The sequence below is a fragment of the Pteropus alecto genome, unplaced genomic scaffold (assembly GCF_000325575.1).
Source record: "Pteropus alecto unplaced genomic scaffold, ASM32557v1 scaffold71, whole genome shotgun sequence".
Taxonomy (NCBI): Eukaryota; Metazoa; Chordata; class Mammalia; order Chiroptera; family Pteropodidae; genus Pteropus; species Pteropus alecto.
This window is the reverse complement of record NW_006433024.1, coordinates 5,015,169-5,035,884: the sequence shown is the minus strand read 5'-3', so window position 1 is coordinate 5,035,884 and position 20,716 is coordinate 5,015,169. Positions and strand designations below refer to the sequence as shown.

Here is a 20,716-nt window from a genome sequence, read left to right as displayed (position 1 = left end):
AGCAATCCCTCTAATGGGTATTTACCACAAAGACTAGAAAAACCCATATCTGAAAAGATATTTGCACACCGATGTTCATAGCAGCATTATTCACAGTGGCAAGGACATGGAAGCAAGCAAAGTATCCTACAATAAATGATTGGCTAAAGAAGCTGTGGTACATATATACAATGGAATATTACTCAGCCATAAGAAGAGATGAAATACTGCCATTTGTGACAACATGGATGGACCTCGAGATAATTATGCTATGCGAAATAAGCCAGGCAGAAAAAGTTGACAATTATGTGATATGACTTATATGTGGGATATAAACCTAAAAGCAACAAATGAGCAGGACAAACAAACAGAGACTCATGGACATGGACTATAGACTAGTGGTTACTAGTGGGGTGGGGGAAGAAGGGGAAGGTAGACGCGGTAAAGGGTTTCAAATATAGGGTTTAGGGGGAGAGTGAAGTGGGTAAAATGGATCAAATATACAGTAGCTGAAGGGCACTGGACTTTGGGTGGTAAACACAATAGAATATACAGATGTCAAATGATAATGTACACCTGAAAATTATATAATTGTAGTAATCAATGTTATCCCAATAAACTTAATTAAAAATTTAAAAAAAAAAAAAAAAGAAGAGGAGCCTAAGAAAACATGACAAATAAAAGTAATATGGTATACTAGATCAAGTTCTAAAACAATAAAGGACTATGGGTAAAAACTAAGGAAATCTGAATAAAGTATGGAATTTAGTTAATAAAAATATATCAGTATTAATTTATTAATCATACAAATTACCATACTAATGTAAGATGTAAGTAATAGGGAAAAACGAGTGCAGTGTATATGGAAACTCTGAATTTTTCTGTAAACCTAAATTTGTTCTAAAAAGTTTATTTTAAAATATGTTGAGAAAAAGAAAGAAAGATTGAGTAGAGGATGAAATATGAAGAGAAGTCAAACTATTTTATCATTATGGCTCTGAATCTAGTTAAACATGTTCAAATGCTGTTAGCTAATAGTGATGCCATCCCTGCTGTGATTATTCCTAAATTATGATTATTTTACCGAGACAATTAGCCTTCATTTGGAGACCAAAGAAAATACCTGTTCTTTTGGGACTATCAATCAATAGCACAGCTGGGATCCTGTCACTAACCTGCTTAAAACTCCGTTGGTGGCTTGTTTTCACTGAAAGAATAAAGGCTAAACTGCTTATTTAGACATTCAAATCCCATTTCGAATTGCCCAATTTAACCTTCTAATCTTCAATATCCATCTCACATAACCTTCAGTCCAGCTATGACAACTATCTGTTGAACAGCTGCCAAGGACTACATGTTTTGCTAGGTAAATCAGATATGGTCTCTGCTTTGAAGAACCCAGAGTCTGATGAAGGCAGTTAGCCTAAGAGACTCATAAAAACAAACAAACAAAAAACTATTCTGCCGATTATACGAAAACATTCTAGAAATTCAAAGAAAAGACTGAATATTTCTGATGGTTTGGGGCATGGTTTTAAAGACTGAAATTGATTTCTCAGCTATAGGTTGCTTTTTCATGCCTTCCTGTGGTTGACCATGATATTGTCTTTACCTGGACTAACTTCCTCCCTCATACTTTAACTTTATGGAAAAGTTCCACTCATAAGGAGTTTGTTGAAATGTTTCCTCCATTTTGTATTTTCTCTGCAGTTTTCTTCCTACCTTTCTCTATTAGAATTTATCACTCATACCACTGTTCCACAACACATTTCTCATAAATTTACTATAGCACTAACCATGTTGCATTTTAATAGGTTTAAGTGGCCGTCTTCCTACTAAACTGTATACAATATGTCTTATTGATCAAGATTCGCAAGTAAGATTCTAAAAAGTATATATTTTTTTTAAATAATAATGAATGAAATTCTGGAAATAAATATAACAGATTATTTGAGGTCATTTAGACATTCTGGATAAGGCACTTCTAAGAAATTTTGGTTGCAGACTGTTCTACACTAGACACAGCCAGTTGCATGAGTGACTTAAGGTTAATACTATGGAAGTTAATATCCTGAACCCGATCACCAAGGGATTAGGTTGCTTCACTGTATTCCAACATCAATTGGATCCCAACGCTAAAAGACCTATGCATAAATGAGTAAAAATGTATTAATAGACTATAAGCATAAAAGAGAGTGCTCAGTCTAAAATCATTAGTACAACTCCAATAGGATCTTATTGATGTCAACCTTTCATTTGATAAACTGTATGTTAATACTTGGCAGGCTCTGAGGGATGGTAACAAAATATAATTTCACATATCTATTCTACTGGTGAGAAATTGAGACCCAGAGATACTCAATGTCTTACCTAGTTTGAATATATAAACCATTACTTCAAGTTACTTACAGTTTTGTTGAATGAAACATATTATTGCTCCATAATCATGTAATTCATTAACTTGAGATTCATGATTTCTATATTCTTGACCATATTGAAAACCACTAAATTATTCTTTTGTAATTTATTAATTTACAAAGTTGAATGAGTCACCTAGCTTTTAATCAAAGTGAGCATCAACTAAGGATATTCTTTTGTCTTCTCACCTTTCCTCCATTCATTGCTCCAATAAATAATTTTTGAAAAGTCACATATGCAAATTTTCCCAGAAAATTTGGCCTTGGAATAAGGTTGAATAAAAGTTCAACTGAAGATACTGGGTTACGAGAAAAAATAAATCCCATAGATATAATAAATCCTTCGTTCTTAGCCTGGGCATAATAGTTTTAGTAATCTCAAAAGAGAACTATGAAATTCAGTTGACCTATCACTTGAACATAATCTACAATGAAAATAAGAAGAAAATTTTTTAACTTTTCAATGAGTTCTCTAGTCAATGTAATATTTTTAAAACATAGATAAAATGTTAGTAAAAATTGAAAAGATGGCAAGCATAGGCTATGGGAACATAATGTTATATACGTGACTTTTGGTGACCTTATGATTCAAGAATAATTTATCTGCTTTGGTAAATATTTCTGTAGTTTTGATTTAAGAAACCTCTGAAGATCTGAGACATACGGCTTATGAATGCCAAGCAGCAACTCTCAAAAATTAAGAAATAAATTCAGGCAAAGGTAGATAATCAATAAAAATTTAAGATCTTTGTGGAGTGGTGTAAGTCAAGAAATGTTCACAGATGAATATGTTTTGAGTCATGCCTTAATTCAGCAAATCTGTTCATGTTTCTGCTGTATACAAGAATTGAAATAGCCCCTAGTGATTTAAAATACAACAAAACACCGTGATGAAGAGGCCGATTTTGGTCTTTAGGAATCATAATACTGAGCACTGTGCTTTGCCCATTTTTGCGACTCCCAAAATATATGGCATATTTAATCATTTGTTTACTAGCCATTTTCCATAGCTTCCCTAGTTCTTCCTTTGGCTAAAACACATCACATCTTTAATAATCAATAACCTGTCAGCTTAATAGTTCACACAGAGCACAAATCATGTTTGTCTTGTTCAGCACCAAATCCCCAAAGCTTAACAATGTGGCACAGAATAGGTGCTAAATCAATATTATAACATGGACTACAGTAATTTATAATATGAGAAATACAGATAAGTAAACACACCATTGGGTTATATGATAAAGATTATAACAGATTGACCAACTACAAAGTTGTATCAAAAGAAGCTTCACAGAGGAAGAAATATTTGAGAGAAATTTTGAAGAAAAGGAGTTTTCTAAGGAAAGAGGCAGAGGGGAAACACAGTCCCTATATTACCAAACTATAAATAGCTACATAAATCCTGATATAAACTGGTTTAAGAAAACATAATTTACTTAATTTAACTGAGCTCTGGGTTCAGCCTAGCTTCAATTAGAACCTAATTTGTACTCAAGAGATAGCAGTATCTATATCTCTTGGCTCTGCTTTCTCTCTGTCTCTCTTTTTTTTTTTTCTCATCATTAGGCTCCAGAGAGAGTTCCCAACAACACCAGGCTCTCTCCTCATGATTGCTTCAAGTCTCAGTTCCTACCTCATATCCTTTCCCCATGCCCAGAAGGTAAGCACAGTATTCCTACCTAAAGTCCTAGAGTCCACTCTGATTGCACAAGCTTAATATAGTAAGATACTCTATGGTCATAAATCAGACAAACTCTCAGAGAATATGGTTTTATCTACTAACATCATGATTAGAATGTGGCAAAGCAAGGTTTTTTAAAAGAAACTTGGATAACAACTGTAATTGTTATACATTACAACTGCCATGATAGGCTTAATGTATTTAGTCCTAAAACCATCTACTAGAAAGTTTCAGAGTCCTCATATAAGAAAGATAAAATCCATTGACATTTGCTCCCAAGGTAACCTGAAAATATAGAAATATAAGAAGTCATTAATATCAGCAACTCTAGAGCCACAGCTTCTCAGGGTATAGAAGAATCTCTGGCTCAGTTCCTAACCAGATGGTTAAATATGACATCTTTTAGTAGTTATGCAAGCATAAATTTTTGTCCAGGTCCCATCCCTGCATAAAATAAAAAACAGAAACATGAAGGGCCCTCATGGATTCCACCCTGAAATAGAACTGAATCAGACAGGCTAGGCCAGTTTGAGGCCCCTTGAGGAGTTTCTGTAAACAGCCTAAGATTAGACACTTCCTTTTCCTCCTACGAATTAAATAAAAATCTCTCTTTAGTGGGAGGAAGAAAAAATTTCAGTGTTGCTTTGGGGACACATTAAACTTCTATATGAGTCTTAGTTTTCATCTATTTTAGCTGCAAAAGAATATAAAGTCAGGAATCTTGAGAGTGGAGGTGAAGGCCAGAGTTTGTTAGACTTCTGTGAGTTAAGAATAATTGGATGTGGGCCCAGATTAATGTTAGCAGGCCCTGACTAGAAAAAAAAGAGGAATGCTAAAATGGGTCTCCCACAAATTGCAAGGTGTCTATCAACTCTACTGGCCAGTGCTATTAATTTAGCAGTTGAAGCCTACTTTTCTATCCATACTTAACTTATACTACCCTGCAACATGGAACTTCCACTCTACCTAAGCAGGTCTTTCCTTGTCACTATTCTATCCAACACTGGAAAATTATCACCACCTTTATCACTGAGAACTCTTCTTGTAAGTGATACAAGAGTCAAATCAAAAGAACAATAACCAGTGAGGAATCTATTGACCCAATAATTGAATACTTAGAAGAAAGGCTGACTTCAGCCACAGCTTAAATTAGGAGCAGAAAAGGGGTGAATACACAAAGAGAAATAGAGTGTTCATACTAAAAGCAAGAGGTATGTATGCAGGGGTGGAAAAAAATGAACTAGCAAACATACGCATACATAGGAACACGAATGAACACATTATGATGCCATATTCTCTGATCAATCTACATCATCTCATTCCCCAGTGAAGCCCTTTCTTTTAAAAAGTCTGTCCCTCTTTAAAACGTCTTTCCTTTTCAATTTCTTTGGGACATACTGGTTTTCTGAAAGTCCAGAACACATAATCTTTATCACTGATTTTTCCTTTGGCATACATTATAATGAATGGTCACCTCATTTTTCCCTTGAGTGATCAGTCTCAACTTATAAGCATCTGTATATGTGCTGTCAGAGTTAAATTCTAAAGTCCACTGCATGAAAGATAGAAAACCGTTTCCCTAAGAAATGATATAATACAGAGTGTTAGTGTTCCAGGATAGCTTGGGAAAATTTGATTAATTTATCATGTGACTGAGGTATAATATTAAATTTCTAATTTGAATTTCCAGAACCATCCTAAATCCCTTACTGTTCTAGCATCTACTACTTATTTTAGGAGAGGGAAGAACACTGCTTCTGCCTTTTGCCTCTGGACCTGGGAGGTGGAAAGAGGTGTTCATTCCCAATCATTTGTGATGGCTCCTTTATTCTGATGAGGGTCTTCAGCAATACAGAGGCTGGAGTCATGCAGGAGGCACAGATGTTCCAACAGGTAGACTTGAGTGAGACGGCATGAGAGCAGAGGATGCAAAACAGAATACAATTTGTACAGGATAAGGTGCCTATGTGTATGAGGATTAAAACAGCCAAGTCAGGACCTGAAATGGTGCATATTATAAAGAAATAGTAGGGAAGACTAACACAAAGAGATATTATAACATAGAAGCATAGAAGGTAAGCCCTGGAAAGAGACTCATCTCTAGTTTAACTTTCAAGACAATAAAGACTAACATTAAACTGACATGGACACATTCACAGTCATTATACTGCAAAATCCTCCATGAAGGCTTTCCTTTTGTTCTTGTTTGCCCTCTTCATTGTAACCATCAAGAAGAGTTACTACTGAAGATCCTAATACTGACCATGTTCAGGGTAAGATGAGAGCACAGGCCTAAGACTGGAAGGTTGACCCTAACTATTGTTGGACACTCATGAATGAGAATGAGGCAAGGGATGCCAGTGACGTCAGGGAAGTTAGGGACATTACGGCTCTTACCAGCCCAGAAAGTATGCGCGTGCACACACACACACACACTCACACACAAATACGTGTATATCAGGTCTATCGGAGTACACTGTATACTCAGTAAGTATTAATGTAATGAATGAATATCTTCTCCAATACTAAGAGTGGACACCATGTTTTAGTCTCCTTTTAATTAATTCCTATCCTTGTACAATATCCTACATTTTAGTAGGTCTCATATTATGTCTCTTATTGACCCATAAATAATTAACAATTTATACACTAGTTTCCACTAATTCTCTTTATTCTATTTTTTCCATGATTAAATGGTCACTTTCAATTGAAGTTTAAAAATGTCTGTATATGTATTTTATAGAACTAATAAAACTGTACTTTTTAAAATTTCATTTTTTAAAGAGTCCCTATAATAAGGATGTGAAGTAATTTGTTGATAATAGTTTTACTTAGCTTTTAAGGAAAAACAAGATGAAAAAAATGACCAAGCTTTCTGTGGTTATTCATGTATTCATAAGTAATTATGAAATATGTACCATTTGTAGGTAGAGATCAGATTTCAGAAACCCACTCTTTTGGCTCAGCTACAGAATTAATCACTTCTTTAAATACTTTTGCCTTGAGACTTGTCTAAATTGTGGCCTTGGAAATAGAGCCATAGTTCTGAAATTTAACTGACTGGAGACAAACAATCAGTGGAAAGAAAGAAATATGAAACACTGAATTGTGCTTATCCACTGTGGAGTCTGATAAGAATTCTGAAATAAACATATACAGGACAGATAGAGAAGACAAATTCTTCAATGTTAAAGGAAAATAAACCAACAAATGATGAGACCAAGATTCTTATTTTACCAAAGATGTTTAGACAAATACTCCAAGATCTTTGTCTTTTTTGAATTAACAATACATCACTTTCAAGGGAGTTTGGTCTAAGAGTCAAGAATTAATTAAGAAACACAGTAATATGTCTATTCATAGAACACTTTTTGGTGTTCAGATTCATTATCTCCTGTCTTCACAGCAACTCATATGAATAGCCAAGCAATATTTGGGTTGAGAAGCCATAAGGAAGTAATATAAGTAGGCAGAATACTGGAAATAGTGAATGGGTAGATATCGCTATTAATTATGTATTCTAAGCCCCTTCCATGCATAAGACATTTTTTTCACACATTTTCTCAATCCCATAGTCAACTCTGCAAAATAGATGTCCCATTAAGAACAGGCAGAGAAATATTAAGTAACTTTCACAAACTAGAGCTGTCCTATAAGAAAGCCCTTCTTATGTCTCTTATCATGACCACTGGGAATAAGAAGGCACGTGAGGGCCTTCCAAGGCAAGATATAGAAAATTATAGACTGACCTCTATATCTAATTATTCATGTGATATTAGATAAACTCCAGTTATTTCTTGGCCTCACTCTCATATTCTTAATAAGAGAAGATTATGAACATAGCCTATCTCACTTACAAGTTATAATGCATGACAGTCACTAATATCCCTGTCTCCTTGTTTAACACACTATTCAGCATTCAAAGAGGGCATCTCATTTCTAAAGTTTTGATTATCTTTCAAAGATGAACACAAGAAAGACTTTCCTCTGCCTATTTTTATCTGAGTGGGAACAAAATAGAGAAGTTTAATTTCTAGCATGTGCGCATGCATGCATGCACACACACACATACATACACACTCACACATCCCTCAAGTTTCCCTTACCTGACCCTCACTAAAGTAAAGTAAAATTCCCAACTGCTTCTGAAAACTCATGATCTTCTGAGAAGAGAACACTGTTTCATGATGCCAATGCTTGAAATTAACACAGCCTCTCTGGATCCAAGTCAAGTCACTGACCTTGTCAAAAGCATTGAGAATCTACTACCATCATGAGACATCAACACCCAAGGAGCCAACAGAAACCAGGGTTTTCATGAAGCCAATACTTTTCAGTTTTCTTTCCAGTGCCTCACCAACTTTCCTCTAGATTTATCTCTCTTGTTAGAGAAAAGTGAATGTCCACAGACATCTATCTCTAAGCTAACAGGAATTTTCCTTGGTGTCTAGTATTTTATTATAAACAAATTAATATAGGTATTTATTGTACTTTCCTACCAAATCCTTCTTTATTTTAATATTAGAAATTAATAAGATTATTCATCAAGTAAAATAAATGCTCTTGAAGTTTGTGACGTTTATGTGATGTTTATTCTCTGCGCAGTTGTGCATTTCTGAGAATGACTCAACCTGAATTTGAGAATCTTACTTTGCACTATATAGATTCTGCAATATGGATTAATGTGGGTTAAATATATGGATTAATCCCTGGAACATGGTCAATCACCACATTCTTGAACACCATTATAGTATGTGATCTACATTATATAATATATTTAGAATAACAGCATTTCCTAGATATCTACTAGTTACAGGCATTATGCTAAATGCTTTTTGGGCATATTATTTCATTTAATATTCTTAACTGCTCTGTGAGGTAGAGATTATTACATATATATATATACACACATATATATATACACACACATATATATATATATACATATACATATAAATAGAAATACATAGAGATTCACCGAATTTTCTGAAGTCACAGAGCTAAAAAGTATTAGAGCAACCTTTGAACTCTAGCTTGACTCTAGGGTTTAAGCAACTACCACTCTATTGCTATCTATACAGAATAACAATTTCTGTTTTCATTGCAATACTGGATCATCTTATAGGCTCCATTTCTAGGTAGACAACTCCCACTTCTATACCAACCAGTCCGTATTCAGTTAAAAGTATAGCTCAGAAAATTACAAAAATAAATTTCATAGACTTTTGGATCTACATTGGAAAAGTAGAAAATGGGAATATTAAATCTAAGATTATCATTGTAGTTTTTATTTTCTACTCAAAAACTGGAGCAGTAACCTTCTGCATAGAATTTTCACATAATAAACAAGTATATTTAGATTTTGAGAATTCAAATTGCAGACCAGGAAAAAGCAAAGGACAAGCAAAATGAAAGCTGACATATAAGAATATGTAAGAAGCAAATATGGGAAATTAAGGTAGTTCACTGGTCATTCAAAAATAGCAAAACTGCACTATCAATAACAGAATCCACCATGGCTAACTAAGGGGACAAACGATGGTTTCGCCAGTATTCTCAAGGAGATGAAAAGTATCCCTAAGTCATGTAGCACAATGAGCTTTGAAAAGGCCTAAGAATGATGGATGAGACCGTGGCCACAGGAAGTTGGGGGATCAGAAGCCTATTATGAGTTTCCCCAGTGTGCAAATTTATATTAAGCAGTAAGCGTTCAGAATTTGTGGTGACTTGCAGGACTTCCTAAACCCTTCCAATAGAGACATTTTTTTTAAAATCAAATACCTATGAAAAAATTAAATCGAAGAATCTTTGAAAGAGGTTCAGAGAATATACTGTCCAAATCCCTTGTTTTTCAAATGAAACAAACAAACAGGTTCAGAGTGGCTTCTTCTTATTGGATCTGCCCATTGCCTACTCAGCCAATGCATCTTGTGTGGATTTCATCCCACTCCAGAGTTCAGCAGTGACTCAAGGAAAACCAATTAGGGAATAGGGTAGGGTGGGAGGGATATCACTGTGTCTTTTTCCTGTTTACTCAGTGATTTGCAGTGTAGTCCTGAGGTGCAAGCTTTGTAATCATAGCAGAAATATCATGGCTTTGGAGTTGGCATGCCTAGTCATCAGCATATATAGATTTTTCCCCCCTAAAAACTTAGCTTAGGGCCTGTTTATCAAGCTGATGCAATGATTCTGTGAGCTATAAAATATCTTCCTAACAAATCTCTTTACATTACACAGGCTCTGATTCATAAAAATAATTTCTCCATTGTAATACTATCTTTCTCTTGCTTTCATAGTTTTAAAGTTGTTATAGTTTTTATACATGTACCTTTCTCTTCTCTCCTATATTTGCTTTTTGATGCTGAGTTTTTGTTGTCTGAAGCTATCATTATTTATCTTTTCTTTCCTTTTTGCTAACTACAAAAAGCTTTTTATCTTTTCTTTCCTTTTTGCTAACTACAAAAAGTTTTTGTTGTCTGAAGCTATCATTATTTATCTTTTCTTTCCTTTTTGCTAACTACAGCCTTTAAAAACTATAGAATACCTTAGTTTGTCTCAGTGCCTCTATATTCCCTGAATTACTATCTTTCTTAAATGGAGTTAACTGATCTATTTTTCTGAAAAATAAGAAATGAGGCTCACAAAAGTGATAGCCATGCTTTTACTTAGATACAATAAATGACCATTTATGTGTGTGTACCAGATATTTCTATATATGGAATAGTTTTGTTAAGAATAGGGTTAGAGGTTTGTAGGACTGGGGAGAACAATGGCTACAAAACTAGTGCTATAGATTAATATCCTCAACACCCTACCCAACTGTTTTCTGAGTATCTAATACTTTCATGTGGGCCTATATGGTATGTTCCCAGTATAAAGATAAGACTGGAATAAAGATGGTCATAGTAGTCTACAACCATGCTATTCTGAACAAGCCTGATCCCGTCTGATCTTGGAAGCTAAGCAGGGTCAGGCTTGGTTAGTACTTGGATGGGAAACTACCTAGGGAAACCAGGCGCTGTAGGTGTAAAAAATAAAAGAAACAAAGGGTTGTAAACTGACAAGGTCCTTGCAATCTGTGAGGTCAACCAAGCATTGCCTTGCCTAAAAATGAAAAAGTAAAAATTTAAAAAAATAAAAATAAAAAAGGGTCATAGAAATGCTGTGAGAGAGACATGGTGGAGACCTGAAAACTCTCAGATGTCAAGAAACCTGTATTTAGTCAAGGGACAGACATAATTTACTTCCTTCCATGTCTATATTCATGGAAGTTATTTTTTTAAGTGTGTAATAAAGGTAAAATTCATTTAATATAATTTATGTTTCTCGTTGTAAAAGTAATATGCAATCTCAGCAAAAAACAAAAAAATAAATTTTATTATAATCTTATCCCTTAGGACTAATAGATTTTACTGTTTAAATATGTTTTTCTTCTGTTTTTTTTTTCTTGCACAAATCTTACACAATTATAAACATCTACACAAAAATTGTATAAGTCTGCTTATAATTTTTCTGCCTCATTTAATGCTATGCCCTGAATATTTTCCATTTTCTATAATATTAGTTTTATAAGTCTTTAAAATATCCCTTCTTGGGAGTTATATTATAGCTTATTTGGTAAACTCAATGTTATTAGACTCAAGTTGTTTCCCATTTTTTCTATTAAAAAAGCAACACTGCAGTGAGCATCTTTGCTCCATTATTTCTGTATCCTTACCTGATTTTATTTGAAATGAATTCCTAGAAGTAGAATTTCTGAATCCAAGGCTATGCATGATTTGAAAATCATTTGAAACATAATGTCAAATTTCTTTCCAGAATAATTTACTTGCTGAATTTCATTTTCTTACTTATATAACTAAAACAGTGCTTTTCGATTTTGTTTCTACCTTTACACATGGACGTACTTCATACATTCAGGGTTTGACTAATTTCACAGTGTGTATTTGTACCGCACTACATTATATCCTCCTTAAAAATAAAAACACTGGCATTAAAGTGAGATTAACAAGAGAATCTTGAATGTATTGTAAAGAGAATAATACTTGTACATTTTCTATAATTGGCTATAAATTATTGGTAGCATATAAGATTCCATACTTTAGATGAGAACCCACCCACTGCTTCCCAGAAAGAACTTTATGAATAAAGACTGTGGTTATATTTAATCATGCCAATGAGAGAATGCCATAAATATTTCATCACAAACCTGAATCTTTTGCATATAGTATTGGGAAAGCAAAGGTACTGAGGACTATTCCAAAAAAACAAAGTAAAACTTTTTCACTTGGTATCAGGAAGAGATGATAACAGGAAACTTTTGAGAAGAGATATTTATATATCTGTATCTATCCATATTTCTATGTAGTTTAGTGAACTCCACCAAATATTATGCAGTAACACAAAGCCACTTATCAATACGTTCATTAGCACTCCCTTTCACGTTATTAGAAAGGCCACTTTTTAATTCATGATTTTGAATTATTATTGATGTACTCAATTTCCAGAAGAATATTTTCAGCAGGCATTTAACGAAATGATAGTTGTTGGGGTTATTTCATTTTACAATATCACGTTAGCATTAACTTTTCATTTTACCAAGGCAGCCAATATATGCATATTATATAAAGTTAGATTGCTCTTCTTGAGACAGAATGAGTTGAAGGGCCCTAGGCAGAGCCATTAAGAGATGAGAGTTACATTAAAAAAAAATTCCACAAAGGAAGTGAAGGTTTCTATCAATTGGTCCATCTCTGTAAAGTCATATTAGAAAAAGCAATTCAGCTCTTTCTGTTCATAGAGCTCTCAACTGATCCCTCTTTGGGGAATAGAAGTACAACATATCTCTTATACTGTGGGAATTTATTTTTCTATTTGATAAAATTACATTGAAAGTTACACCCAATATCTAACAGCTAAAACACTGAAATGCAGAAGATAAACATTTTACATTGATATCAATGCCATAGAAATGGGTACTCTGGGTATCCAATATTGAGAAAATGAGATGTTTTATATACAGGATGAGGAGGAGGGCTTTTTTAGAGGGGTTTGAATCTGAATTCATCTGAGAGTAATGTTGAGATATAAGAAAAATAGGAAAACATTCTGTAAAGTATATAAAAGGACTAGTAACCACCATACAAAAGCCTGGTGACACAAGGCTATAGTTTATTGCAGATTACTATTAACAGAAATTAACGGGAAAAAATGTAATGATTATTGTAGGGAGCCCTTGAACGTATCACGACTATTGACAAAAACTGGTTCACAGACTTTAGTACATATAGACATAACACGAGCAACTTCTAAAATCTAGATTTCTGGATTATATCCACAGAGTCTACATATAAAGGGGCTGGGAACCTAGAATCTTCTCGCAAGTATTCTTATCATTCTAATGCAAGCGTTTCACGGACTATTCTTTGGCTTTGGGAACAACCTTGCTAAAGCACTATTCACCCAGCTGTTATGTTCCTGCCATGAACGAGACTGGCAAGATGAGAGAGTCACCTACTTCAAGCACATATATGTATATATTTCATAACTAGATTTCAAGAGTACATTTAGTTCAGGCATTGCACCTTCCAAACACACAGAGACTGCAGGCAGAGAGCTGGGCACAGAGTAGACATCTAATAAATACAAATAGTTCATGATGGTAGCATCATAGCCATCATTAGTCTTATGGCAACTGGTCATAGTTCTTAGCATCTCAAGAAGTTAGAACCTCAAATGCTTTCTAACTGAGCAAAAATCTTTTTACATTTTGGGCATGTCTTTTACTTTTCTATCAGAGATGATCTTCTGGGCTGCAATTAGCTAGAAGCTCATCCTCTATCCCAAGGTCAGAAAATAGAGAGTATTCTTCAGATTTCCTTGTATTTCCTTAGAAGTCATGCTCTTCATTTTCCTTAGACAAACAAATATCATCACAAATATCATCACAAAGACCAACTCATAAAGCCCCAAACCGCCCCTCATGAAAAAAAGATCGTTTTTTCATGCTGACTTTGGCACAAATATAATTTTATCAGAGTGATCAAGTTACTTCTGGGTTCCATGTCGTATTCAGAAAGATAAATATAGTAAAATTCTCTTAAAAGTGTAATGACTGAATGTGTGTGTGTGTGTGTGTGTGTGTGTGCATGAGACGAGGAGAGAAGAGAAGGAGGGAGCGAGAGATCAAGATCGAGATCATGTGGTTTAATGGAGATATTACATAATTTTTATAAAGGGTTTATGTTTACTTCTCTGGCTATATTGGATCGTGTTAACACTTTTTGAAAATGTAGCATTTATTTGGAACCATGAGACCTTAAAATCTGTTATTTTAGAAAATTACAGGAGTTAATGGTCTTATGACTCAGTTATACTGCAGCAGAGTGGAATTATTATCATTTCGTATCAGAGAGACACGATACCACAAAATCTTTATTTTAGTGTGAAATGCAATGAACAAGAAATCATGAAACTCAACTTATCTTCATTGTTGGTAACTGGAAATTATATGATTAACAGTGAGGCATACTTGTTTTAGAAGGAAAAACAGATGAAAGACAAAATAATTTGAATTTTTTAGAATTAGCATTGTGTATTTACCACCACTGTGAAGTATACACCTGTGTTATTTAAATATGTAGTCTATTGGTCCAATTTGATTTTTATTGGTAAAGATTTATTTTCATATAACTGAGATAACTGACAAAACAATTTTTTAAAAGTAAAATAATATTTTTTGATAAGATGTTATTATCCAATTGTATTGAGGTACTTAAATTTTCAAAAAAAATTTGTTTGTATCATGTAGTAACAGGTTAATTTTTAACTAGAGAAACTACAATTCATGAAAGATAAAAATGGTATGTAGGAGTCTCTGAGAAGCTGGCAAGAAGCATCAGAAACATTCAGAAGAATCAAGTATACAGAAAACAGATGTGAAGACACAGTAATAAGTCAGTCTAACTAAGAATTATATATCCACAGAGGCAGACACTGAAGACAAGGGGAAAGAACATCTTTTAAAATTGTACCCAGCACAACTTCAGACAATATATTATACTGCTATATTATACAAACAATAACAAACAAATGACGAGCTTTGTAATTTTGGCCCTCTAAGCTTCAAATAGAGCCAAAATAGAGTCGAATAGAGTCAAAGCTTCAAATAGAGTCACCAAAAAATAATGGCAATCAAAGACAAAATTTGGTTCAGAGAAGTTTTCATGAATGATGAATAATAGATTATTACAGGAAATTAAAGATGTATGGAGTTTATAAATGCCTATGAATCAGTGGTAACAACTGTTTGTATTTGTGTACAAATAATTTGCTTCTTATTGTTTATGTTGGCCATAAAAAATAGTGTCACACATGTGTCAAACATGCACTATTGATCTCACAGTGGAAAATGACCCATTGTTCCACTGCAAATATCTTTTTTTTAATTAATTAATTTTTTGTGATGACATTGGTTAATGAAATCCAGTAAGTTTCAGCTGTACACTTTAACAGTAAGGCATATATATATTTACACTGTATGTTCACCTCCCATAGTTAGATTTCTTTCTGTCACCACATATTTGACCCCCTTTATCCTGTCCTCCTCCCCGCTCCTCCTACCTCCTACCCTCTGGTAACCACTAGTCTATAGTCCATGTCCATGATTCTCTATTTGTTTGACCTCTTCATTTGTTGCTTTTAGGTTTATATCCCACATATAAGTGATATCGTGTGATTTTCAGCAAATTTCTTAAAGACTAGGAACTATTAGTCGACTGGCTTGCACTTTGATATGAAAATAATATTGTTACCTAACTCTTCATAGGGCTAAATATGGGGGGTTAAAAAACATATATAAATATAAATAAACATATTTACATAAGTATGTTATATATAAACATATATTTACATGACACATGTTTATATATAACATTATATATTTATATATAAAACATTTATCTATAAAATGTTATATATGTAAAGCTTATATATATAAAACATTATATGCTTATATATATAACATTACATGTTTATATATAAAACATACTGATACATAGGAAATGATATATATGTGCTTATTATTAATGATCACAAAGATGATGACGATGGCCATAAAAATCATGATAATGGAATATTCATAGCCTCAGAAGTCATTTAAAACACATTTCAGAATCCAAGCAGGATATTTACATTCTATTTGCTGATAGTTGATAAAATTCATTTCTGGAAGACAAAGAATCATTTTTCCCCCATGTAACTGCTTTACAACTTAATTTCCAAGTAGTGTTGAGGAGGAAAAAAACACTAAATTTAGAGGCAGAAAATAGATTAGAGCTTAACTTCCTTGTCTCTGATACCACCGCCCTCTTAGACACACACACACACAATTACTATGTAACTTTGGTCCAATTACATCATTTCTTTGGTCTTTGGATTCTCCTTCTACTGACTAAAGTTTAAGATAAATGAACTCTACTACATAGGCATCTTGTGAGAAGTACTGAGATTCTGTAGGTATGAGTTGTCTTCAAAGTATTACATAAGTGAAAGGTGTAAATACTGCTTTTGCTATCAATTGAACATATTCCTTTTTGGACAGACCTCCATAGCATTCATATGTTCTATTTTATTTTCCCAAGTTAGGAAAATATGCACACGCATATTAAAAACATACTGCCACACCACTAAGACTAAAAGGATAGAGCTCTTTCTCTATTTCTATTGTCCCCTTATTTTCATGTAGACAGACCCCAGGCACGTACTAAATATTCAATTAATGTATTCTGAGTGAATTAATACAACTTTATTGGAAATAGGGCAAAAAGATAAATCATACAAAATTGATTTCAGAATGCTCAATGCTCCATAAAGTTTCAAATAAAGGACAAATTCCACAATGGTACTATCCTGTACAATGTTACTATCAGGCAACAAATTTTGTGATAATTTCAACATACTATTTTGGCAGGTAAAGTACATGTATAACTTGATTTTAACAAATACTCCCTGTAACAGAAAATTCATTAAAAGATAAAATACACTGCATTATTTGGTTATTTATTTAATCATATTTATTACATGTGTAATATGCATAGGGATAAACAACTGTAAGGTGGCAATTATCTTCAAGAAACAGCCTAATAGAAGAGGAGCCATGGGCATATGTATTTACAATAAAAATTAGAATGAGAGCATTTTAACATATAGGACAAACACTTTGTAGAAGTTAGAGAGTTAACTACAGGCATGTAGGAATAACACAGTATTTTATCTCAGTGAGGTCTTAATAAATATAGTTAGGGGGAAAATATTGGAAATTATTTTGAAGTGAGATGAACAGTGATTGGGAGTATAAGTCATTCTTATAAGATATGTGTAAAATATAAGGCTGGAAAAGTTTTGAAAAAAACAGATTTCAATCATACAGCATCGAGTTTATAACCCAGGTCACACAGAGTTCTAGAAATCGCAAACGAAGGCAAGAATGGGTCAGACTTGTGCTTATGAAGGACTCTGTGGTTGTCAATGGGCAAGAGGCTTGTTATAGAAAACTTAGAGTAAAATCAGTTTGAAGTCCACACTGGTGCGTGCACTAGGGGATATGAAGAGGGTCAAGCTTTCAGTCCCTCAGCCAGGAAATCCATGAGTCAAAACATAAAGAACCTTTTATTACCAGGCACGTTACTGAGTATCGGGGCTAGAGCAATAGAGGAAGAGACAGAGAAAGCCAAATATTAAACCAATGTGCATACAAATAAACACGAACTTTATATAGCAATAAAAACTAAGGAATGTTAGAGATGACTAAAGGTCTGTTAACAAAAATAAGAATGTAAGGAGGAGGAGGCATTTCTAGGGAGTTTAGCTTATTTTTGTTGAATTTGAGCCATTGCCAGGGTTTTGATGTGGAAGTGTCACCCAGGCTCTGGGGAAGTTTATACCTAAGCTATAGATGTGTAGGTCAACTGCATAAAGACAACTGTTGAATCCACTGTAACTGATGTGCTGAGAAAAATAACTAGAAGACAAAAACTGGTGAAAAGAACATGGGTATTTAACTCATGATTGAATTGGCAAATGCTTTGTTTATAAATCTTCTTTTCTGGTCTAAATCTACTATAATAGGCTTTGTTCATTTGTAAAGAACTGATTTTTCCATTTTATAAAATTGTAGTTTCAAAAAATAGTAATATTAGCATGGGGATCTCTTTTCTTACAGTTGAAAGAAAATTTACAAAAGGATGTTATATCTCTTCATTATAGAACTGCCTATGCTGTAAAATAAGTAATGCAATACAAAAGAATCTACAAACAACAAATCAGAGATTGGTTGGGAGTCACATAAAAGTTCTTTTCAAACATCTAAAAATAAATAAACGTGCCAAATTCTCTTAGAGGACTTCACTGTTGCAAAATGGAATTCATTATTTTTACAAGTACTTTTCATTGGACAAAGATTAACGTCCAGTAACATGCAGAGCTCTAAAGGTTTTGCTTAACTTTCAAATTCACGTTATGCTGCCTTTTTTTTTAAATAAAGAAAAGTAAACAACTAAATCATAATTTTTCTTTAGAACAACATTTAACGTATTTTTATTATACAAAATTCTTCTACAAAGTGTAATTAATTCATTATTGACATTTCATAGCTGTTCATTATAAACAAAACCCTCAGAATTTGTTGATGACTATAAACTATTAGTATATATAATTATTTACTCAAAACTGCTGAGCAAGAATGAAAACTGCAATACTGGATAAGTAACACCCATAGGTATCAAAATAGAAATTCTTTGCATTGAAATCTATCAGTACTGTCATCTCATATAGAATCTAAGAGAGGTCATAAAAAAACATAACCTAAAGGAATATTCTTTTGTTCTTAATGAGAAGGGAAAGCATATTCTATTTTTCATATAATTATGTAAAATGAAACATAAATAAAAGAAATGAATGAAAGATGGCAGACCTTTTTTTGCAGCTTGTAAATAAAATATTTTATTTCATCAGCTATCTCTCCAAAAAACTAAGTCTTGATGACTTGAGCATTCAGAAAAACAAAATCTACTTCACTTACTAACATTTTTCTGAATTCACTGAATTTGTTTTCTGACATTTCACTCTATTGGCAAACTCTCTGTTCTTTTTGTAAAAATCTATTTATATATTTTGGGGAAAAAAATAACTCGAGAAACTAAAACTGGAATCAGCTATACCACAAAATGACATCAAGATTTACTTTTTACATATCTGACATTAAAGAAGTACAGATGTAAGTTAAGATACTCAACAATATCAATGTAAAGTCTGGCTTACCAGCAGGGACAGAATTGGAGTGCTGAAGTTTCAAGTGACTAGAATCACCGGAGAGTTCAGTCAAAGAGGTTAAGGTAAAATCTGAGTTGGAAGCATGCTCATGTCTGAAGCCTTCAGAAGAAAGATAATCCAGTTCAAACTTCACAGTTGACATTGCGAAATTCATTGAGAGCTATGCAAATCAAAGTTCACACTACTGAAGTTTTAAAAATCATAGGAGGGGGGAAAACACTCTATTAATAACTCCAGGCTTTCCAGTAATTATTTTTCACTCGGAAATCCAAAAGAGAGCAAACATGCAGAGCTGATTCTCTAAGTTTTCTGTATTCACGCCTTTCCTAGGCAATTGACTTCAATAAGATGGATGAATTTTAGAATTGTTTTTCTTGAGGATATCTTGCTGCCTTTAAATGATAGCAGCACTAAGTCCATCTCAGAGAGGCTGCAGTGAAAAGTAAAATGAGCTAAGTGAAGACATAGGCAAGCCTGCACAGAGATGCTTTTTGTAACTTGGTATTAGAGGTTCACATTCACATTTCTGTATACAAAAGATCAGCTGGGTGGGGCTAAGGACTGTCAGAGAATACAACTTTATTCTACTGGGCAGCTCATTGGAAGAATGTTTTAATTTGGAAGGAAATTAATCTGGAATGATATTTCCTGGGTTGAGATTGTTAGACGATAGTCCTGCTGCTTCCAGAAAGATGACTATGATTGTGGAGATTAAAAGTTGAATTAAACTAAAAAGCTTATGCACAGCAAAAGAAACACTGAAGAAAATGAAAGGCAACCTACAGGAAGTGGTATATGTAAATCATATATCTAATAAAGAGTATATGTAAATCATATATCTAATAAAGAGTTAATATAGTATATATAAATCAAAATATATAAGGGACTAATATAGAGTTAATATCCAAAATATATAAGGGACTAATATAATTCAATAACAAATAAATAATCTGAGATTTTAAATGGGCAAACAACCTGTATGTCTTCCAAATGGCCAACAGGTACATGAAAAGCTCAACATCATTAATCATCAGGGAAATGCAAATTAAAACCACAATGAGGTATCATTTCACACCAGTCATTATGGCTGTCATCAAGAAATCAATAAATAACAAGTATTGGTGAGGATGTGGAGAAAAGGAAACCCTCATTCACTGTTGTTGGAAATATAAATTGATGCAGCTGCTATGGAAAACAGTACAGATATGACTCAAAGAATTAAAAATAGAGCTGCCTTATGACCTAGCATTTCCACTTCTGGGCATTTATCTAAAGAAAAGAGAACACTAATTCGGAAAGGTATGTGCAC

The 20,716-nt window shown here is 33.5% G+C and overlaps 1 protein-coding gene and 1 pseudogene across 1 annotated transcript in view; one reads left to right on the top strand and one right to left on the bottom strand.

The window, feature by feature from the left end:
- The window catches only part of ANO3 (anoctamin 3), a 330,657-nt gene extending 311,108 nt beyond the window's left edge, over nucleotides 1–19,549 (bottom strand). The window contains exon 1 of the mRNA XM_006908142.2: nucleotides 19,396–19,549. Within this exon, the coding sequence (XP_006908204.2) occupies nucleotides 19,396–19,549 (154 nt within the window). The remainder of the gene's footprint in view (nucleotides 1–19,395) is intronic.
- Nucleotides 10,986–11,104, top strand: LOC112476708 (annotated as a pseudogene).
- Nucleotides 19,550–20,716: the final 1,167 nt, after the last annotated feature.